The sequence below is a fragment of the Vollenhovia emeryi genome, unplaced genomic scaffold (genome assembly GCF_000949405.1).
Source record: "Vollenhovia emeryi isolate VEMERY1.0 unplaced genomic scaffold, V.emery_V1.0 DF939241.1, whole genome shotgun sequence".
In the NCBI taxonomy this organism is placed as follows: Eukaryota; Metazoa; Arthropoda; class Insecta; order Hymenoptera; family Formicidae; genus Vollenhovia; species Vollenhovia emeryi.
The window spans coordinates 332427-339836 of NW_011967125.1; the positions used below are offsets into that span (position 1 = coordinate 332427).

The 7410-nt window shown below is 31.0% G+C and overlaps 1 protein-coding gene across 4 annotated transcripts; it reads right to left on the reverse strand.

Moving 5' to 3' along the window:
- Nucleotides 1–447: 447 nt before the first annotated feature.
- On the reverse strand, nucleotides 448–7349 carry LOC105560138 (probable ATP-dependent RNA helicase spindle-E). Of its 4 annotated transcripts, XM_012008983.1 has the most exons (14): nucleotides 7227–7349; nucleotides 6929–7107; nucleotides 6594–6732; nucleotides 6184–6490; nucleotides 5619–6076; nucleotides 5071–5428; nucleotides 4721–4887; nucleotides 3841–4486; nucleotides 3410–3750; nucleotides 2923–3135; nucleotides 1954–2631; nucleotides 1414–1866; nucleotides 889–1220; nucleotides 448–812 (listed from the first exon to the last, which is right to left on the reverse strand). In XM_012008983.1, exons 3-14 carry the CDS (start codon nucleotides 6699–6701, stop codon nucleotides 680–682), a joined length of 4194 nt encoding a protein of 1397 aa, XP_011864373.1. In that variant the 5' UTR covers nucleotides 6702–6732; nucleotides 6929–7107; nucleotides 7227–7349; the 3' UTR covers nucleotides 448–679. The 4 variants fall into 4 exon arrangements, with proteins under 4 accessions (XP_011864373.1, XP_011864372.1, XP_011864374.1 ...); XM_012008982.1 differs by lacking the exon at nucleotides 6929–7107; XM_012008984.1 differs by lacking the exon at nucleotides 6929–7107 and having other exon boundaries at nucleotides 7253–7340.
- Nucleotides 7350–7410: the final 61 nt, after the last annotated feature.

The window sequence follows — 7410 nt, forward strand, 5'->3', positions numbered from 1 at the left end:
CGTATCACTAATGCAGGTATTAATATTTTTTTATTATTATAAATATGTATACATACGTATACATGTAACATACATTATCAGTCATATGTGTATATGTAGATCGTAGATAGATCTTTTATTCATTAACAATAATCACAATCCAAGTTTTGAGAAATAAAAACAAAAAGAAATGAAATGAAGCAATACCATATATAAATTCGTGAAATTAATTATTAGTCAAAGAAATGAAAATGTAGACATCATGTAACAATGTTAATAATCTATTATATTAAAAATTATATTTATAGCAATCAAGAAATAACAAAATTAGATATTATATGTATGTGTCAAATATACGTTAAAAAAATGTTTGTATGTCAATATCGTAAACAAATTATTTAGTAATTAAATATTAATTATTGGCTAAAGTAAATTACTATTAATTTATTCAGTGAAAAAATGATTGCTTAAAATAAAATTTTTTTATTATCGTTTTCCAAAACTGCATCCCTCTCTAAGTCTCTATGCTTACTGTATGCATGTACATAAGTTCACTGTATAATTGTTTGTAATACAATGTAAAAGTAAGTAAAAAAATAAACAATAAAAATATTTTCTTATGTTGGTATATACATACCATTGAAATTAAATCGGGGATCAAACAAAATAGAATAGAATATCACATTTGATTTTAATGTAGTTAACGCTGCAAAAATTTCTCGCTTCTTGCATGTTGTTCTGAATGAAGATGACTACGTAGCTGCAATAGACCAAACATTTCTATTTTGCATAATTTACAAAAAATAACGACGTTTCCCATTTTTTGTGCATCCCTATGATAAAAACAGAGAAAAAAAACGTATAAAATTTAATTCTAAGAATATACAGAAAAATATTATATCCACGTACTCGTAGGCAAGACGCTGCAATTGCACGAGATGCTTCAACATTTCCTCCGTCTGTTCATCTGCTTCGCGCAGATCTAATGCTTTATGCAACGGATATACGACATATTCTCTCGCAGATTCTTGAATGGATGGCAACAAATGTGAACTCTTGTAGCGATTCCACTTATCACTAAGATGATCGATCTCGTCATCCTCTGTATTTCGTAATTTTCTTCGTTTGTCCATCAAGTTCAGTAAAATGTATCTGACTTTATTTTGACATGCTATAACATCCTCGTCTCTTAAATTATCTAGTTGCAGTCCGATATTTATCCAGTGGCGCAATTTATTTACCTGAAAAATTGATTATCAGTTATTATTTTACTGAAAAGAAATGGAGTAAGAATAACAAAAACACAATTAGAAAAATTTGTAAAATTAATGATGATTGTTGGGTAGCAGAAAATGAACAATCTAATGTAACGTACAGATAATCTCACAAAAGTATTGCAAAATTATAAATTTGTTGTATATAGAAATAATATACCTCTTTTATATCATCCATCGCAATTTCTACGTCAAATGGAATTTCCATATCATGATCGAAAAATATAGCCCGACTAGTGTAATTATCTATTGGGCCCAAACCACACAAAGCTCCAGTATAATAAGTTCTGCGAGAATTGCATCTCAATTCCACACGTGGCGCAAAAATTAGCGGGAGCAATGTTGCAAGTCCGGGGATATTTGGCAGGAGAGTGGTATTTCTCAGTACTATATGATTATTATTGTTTTGAGTGGCGCACTGTGCGACCAAGAGGCGTTTCGATTGATTGAGATCGGTATCTATAAGAACAGAATTGACGGAATTCATTTCTACAGATATTTTCTTCGATTTTCCACCAAACGTCAACTGCGTCATCTCCATTTCTAGGGGAGAACATGGACCATGGAGTTTTATGCTCAAATTGCAATCCTCTTCTCTAGGTGCATTAGGATACTATAAAATCATTAATATAAAATTAATTGATATTTCAACAAACAGTTACTATAAATCTTTGTACAAAGTTTCAACTACTCTACTTACTTCTAACAAGTGACGTTTGTCATATTGTTCTTCTTCGTAAAACTGTTTCTCCTCTATCGGCATTGCATTAACGATATTAATATCTGTCCTCAATTCATGATTATGTTTCGATAAATAGCCTTCTTCCCTCCTCACGGCATATCCTTTTTCAATCAAACCCTCATTAATATTCAATCTCTCTTCTTTTTCATTAACAACAATTAATTCCAAGTTAATAACACTATCAACAACCGAATAAATGTTTCCAAATATCATTTCGTTTTCCTTGATTTGTGTCAGAAAATAATTTTTCGATCTTTCCGACCATTGGTGAAGATTACTTTGATTTGAAGGTCGCACAAAAGCCAAGTTGCAAGAAACTGCTAAAGGTGGAATTTTCAAGATTGTATAATTATCAATTTCTCTTAAATCACCAAGTCGCATTCTAGAAAAACGACCGTGATCAATAAAGAAAATGTCAATCAGTTCTGCGACTCCTGAGACATGTTCCTTAATTATAGCACGATGGTAAACCACAGAGTTCTTTTCTTCCATAGGGGCAGCGACTATGGTTGAGATTTTTGGAGAAAAGGAAAATTTGTCTAAAGGTTGATTGTTGAGAGTTTCTTGTATAACACGTAATTTATTACGAGTGGTGTCATCGTCAAGAATTGCCCAGAAATACCCAGGGCTGATAATCTAAAAATATTATATAAATATATACATATATGTGTATGTGTACACTACAAAAAGTAAAAAAGTACTTAATTTATCGTGAGTAAATAAAAAGTTTCAACATGCTAATAAAATTAAATTTTAAGCAATCCATCTTAATAATTATAGCAGACAATAAGACATGATGCATATAATGTAATTCAACTTATTTTAAAATTTATTATATTGTTATTAGAACAAAATAAAAGGTGTCTACATAAAAAAATTCTTTGAATTTTATCATTATTTTTTACTAACAAAAAAATAAAAACTTACATTTTGTATAAATAGACGTATAAAAGTTATATCAAGTCCTGGCAAATTTGGTCTGATTTGAGGAACATTGTTCTGTATCTTGCTTACATTTCTACGAAAGAAAAGATTCCGTTCGAATTTATGATGATCATAATGTTTAACCCTCTCATTCGCTTCTTTTACATTTAACAACATTAATTCAATCGGTATATTACACTGTCTCATCTTGATGGCCTATCAAATAAATATATATTATTACTAATTAGTACACATTTATCCTATATAAACCGAATATCTACATATATCTCTACGTATGCGTGCATGCATAATTTTTTTTTTATTATTATACTCGTTTGTGTGCTTACATACATACACATTTAATAATTAATTTATATAATGTTATAGGTTAATCATACATATCCTATTATTATATTTGTTCATATAATTATATATATTATATCTATACTCTCATTCATATCTTATTTACGTAATGTAAATTAATAATCACCTGATAAACAAACTCCGATACATTTTGAAGACTGTTGTCAATGGCTGTGTCCTCACGAAATTGCACGTAAACACGTTGCGATCCATCGAAAGATATAGCTATTTGCGTTTTTGGAATTCTTAGATGTGTGGAAAAAATCTGTTGAAATTTCTTAGCATATAAATATCCAGGTTGCGTCACTGGCCAACCTCTTAAACAAACTGTCTTCATGGGATCTAAAATACCAAAGGTCTTTTTAATAGTTTCTTCATATACCTCTTGATTTTGCAAACGTTTGAGAAAATAATTGGGGTAGAAAGCTCCAGCAAGGGCGACTTGAAGCACAAAATCACGATCGGCACCTAGAAATAAACAGGAAAAATATGAAAAATAATTATGAAATTAAAAAATTAATAATTAAATTTAAAACAAAACACTAAATAATTAAATACCTTGCCAGATGACTTTATTTATTCCAACACTTTCTTTAATGTTCATCCGTTTCAATCTTTCAGTGATCTCGTTCACCAAAACATCTAATTCATGCAAAGCTTTTGTGTCAAATCCATTTCTTTGGGCCCATTGTCTCTCGGTTTGGTAAGTATTCAATCGACGGCTAGCTCTTTCATTTTGCCACATTTTATAAACATATAAGGTTGCGATGCAGTCGCTATTAGAATCGTGAGCCCATTTTTTCCGAGTCGTATAAGAGGAAATGGTAGGATGACAATGTTCCAAACAAAAGACATTCTTAACGGCCATGCTGGCCCCCAAAATGATAGCGTCTCGTAAAACACCAAAAACATGGCCCAACATGATTAATTTCGAAATTCGAATGTCGAGAGGAAGATTCGCCATTACCATGCCGAGATCGGTTAATTTTCCATCAAACAGTTGATAAGAATCATTCTCATCTACTAAAGCCCCAACTTCTTTTAAGCTTAAGATGGTATGTGCCAAATTAGAGAGAGTAGGTGGATCAAGAGAATGTGAAAGAAGGATACGTGGCTCATCAATATTAAGAATTTTCGCGCGGAGAACAACATTGGCGAGTGGGGCGCGAAGTATTTCTGGCATACTGTAGTCTTCCAAGATATTCTGTAAATTTTATCGGAGAATGGTTAAAATTAATATTACATAGCAAAATATATATTACTTGGAAATCTTTGGAAAAAAGTAAGATTACAAAAATATAAAATTATAATAAAATCCATTGAGTTCATATACTTATTAAATATTAAATCCTATTAAACATGTTGTTTTGAATTTGAGAAATAAATTTCGTCTTGTATTACAATACTAGTATAACACTATGCTTGTAGAATTACTTACATCATAAAATGCTTTTGGTACTAATCTGTACACTCTGCCATCCATTACACGACCTGTGCGACCAGCTCGTTGAATACAATTTGTTTTACTTGCCCAACAAAGTTGTAAAGTTTGATAATGAGTTACAGGATCATATTTCAGCAATTTTACAAGACAAAAGTCTATCACTATAAATTACATGTGTTCAATTAATGACCATGTTTTAATTTATTGTACTAATTATTATTATAAAATAATATTCATTTGTTATACTTATTTAATACTTGTAATTTTTTAAATTAAACCGTTTCCTTTTTTTTAAAGAAATATAATCATATATATAATTCATAAAAGTTAGCAGAAATATTTACCATACTTTACATCTGGAACTGTAATACTGCTTTCGGCAATATTTGTAGAGAGTATAATACGTCTATAATCTTCCGGTGGTTTTTGGAAAACGTAACGTTGTTCATTATCAGAAACCATTGAATGCAAAATTGTCAAGTCCCATAACTTATCTTTATGGAAATCCGACGACAGGTAATTAAATAATTCCTCAATTTCATAGATTCCTGGTAAAAATACAAGAACGGTGTGTCTTTGAAGTGATTCGGAGTCCTGTTTGCTATCATTCATATCGATTTTATCTAGGGCATTGATGATAAGTGAGCAAAAGTTCATCATGCTTTGAGTAGCTCTTGGTTCCATGGCAGATACTGTTGGTATCTATAAAATAAACAAATCAATTATTGTATAATTATACAAATTCATGCATACACGTCTTTATTATAACATTATATGGTATTCATGATATCTGCAATATTGAATAAGATAATTTTAATTTAAAAAAAAGAATAAATCGATATAATTACACAATATCGTAAACTTGTAAATAACTGTCATAATTTATACTCACATTTCCTATATTTTTTATCTCATCCAAGTAATACGTGCGAATCTCAAAATGTCTTGTCTCAGGAATCTTGAGAATTGGCGCCGGAATTAAATGATTGTTAACTTTTGTAGAAAAGTATCTCGCAAATTTTGTTACGTTAATTGTTGCCGACATAAGTATAATTTTAACTTGTCTAGAATTGGTTTGTAATAATCTTTTAACCACTAGTAAAAGAAAATCCAAATGTTGATCACGCTCGTGAATTTCATCCAATATAATGTGCGTATAGTCCAACAAATGCTTAGCACGAATTAAGTGTTGGAGGAGAATTTCGGTGGTGCAATAAGTCAGACGTGTTTCATGTGACAATTCCTTTTGCATACCCACTTGGTAGCCCACAAGGCTACCAAGACGCCAACCTCCTTCATGACACACTCTTTTGGCGACGCTTATCGCAGCGATTCTTCTTGGTTGCGTAACTATATTAATTAGTAATGTAATTTTTTAATAATTTACATATATACGCCATAATTTTTACCATGTTACATTATATATAATTGTAATAGTAAAACTAATTTAAAAATACCTATAATATTGCAGTTAAGTCTTTTCTTGATATTAGTATCGAGAATAAATTGCGGAATCTGAGTGGTCTTTCCACAGCCAGTAGGTCCTTGAATAATGACTACAGAATTTGTCTCAATTATAGGCAGTATCTTATCCTTCATGGATAAAACAGACAGATCATTAGAGTGCGGATTGTAAGTGAATTTGCACTCTTGATAGACCTTAGCCAGATCTACCATATAGAGTTTGTGCTCACTGTCTTCTAATCCATGGATTGTTACATCTAATGTAGACTCTTTTCTATTCTCATCTCTAATATTCATATACTAAAAAGAATGTAGAAACGTAATAGATGAGACAACTCTTATACTTTCAGGATAAATACATATTTGCATACAAAAAATTTTGTACAATTAAACAACTCTATACCCTTAGATATTCCTCAGCTTCTGCCTCTGTGTAATCCTTCACATAACTTTTTTCATGAATAAGTTGTGTAGGTGTGAAATGGTTACCTCTCTCGCTTGAAGAATCCATAGTTAAAACTTTATCTCACACAGTTCTTGATCTAGAAAATTAATATAATGAAATAATTGCTTAACAAGTTACGTGTGCACTAGCAATCACTGATGCCTTCCCATATGAATTCAGGCACACGTAGAATATATATCTATACATTTTCCATGTATGTATACACAAAGTTTAGAAATGTGTTGATATGTGCATAAATTCACGTGGGAGGGCATCATTCCTAGTGTATGTACCTGTAAAATTATAACAAAAATACATTAAACTGAACCTGTTTTGATATGCAAGTGATCTCACTAAGTATATATAATGATTTTAATTATTATCTGGCCGAGAAGACCTAGTAAATTCTATATTCATTGCGATACTAATATTGCTGCTACTATTACTTCTTTTATTATTGATACCCCAACACCTATAATCGAGAATATAGCTAACGTGTAATAAAACACATACGTTACAGAGGTAGTTTGAATCGAAATATGCACAAAAAGGCAATCACTGTTGAAATTACGATGTAAGATTAATACTGACTCTGTATTTCGATAAATACTACACACATACTTGTTCCTCTTCTTCAAATAGCATCAGAATTCACTTTGATTCACTTTCTAGGCTGGAAACGCATGGTGTAAAAAGAAAGGTGGAACCACAGTATAACCAGTAGTGGCACTCGCTCTTTTATTTCACGTTCGCGCCGATCCGTACCACAGTATAA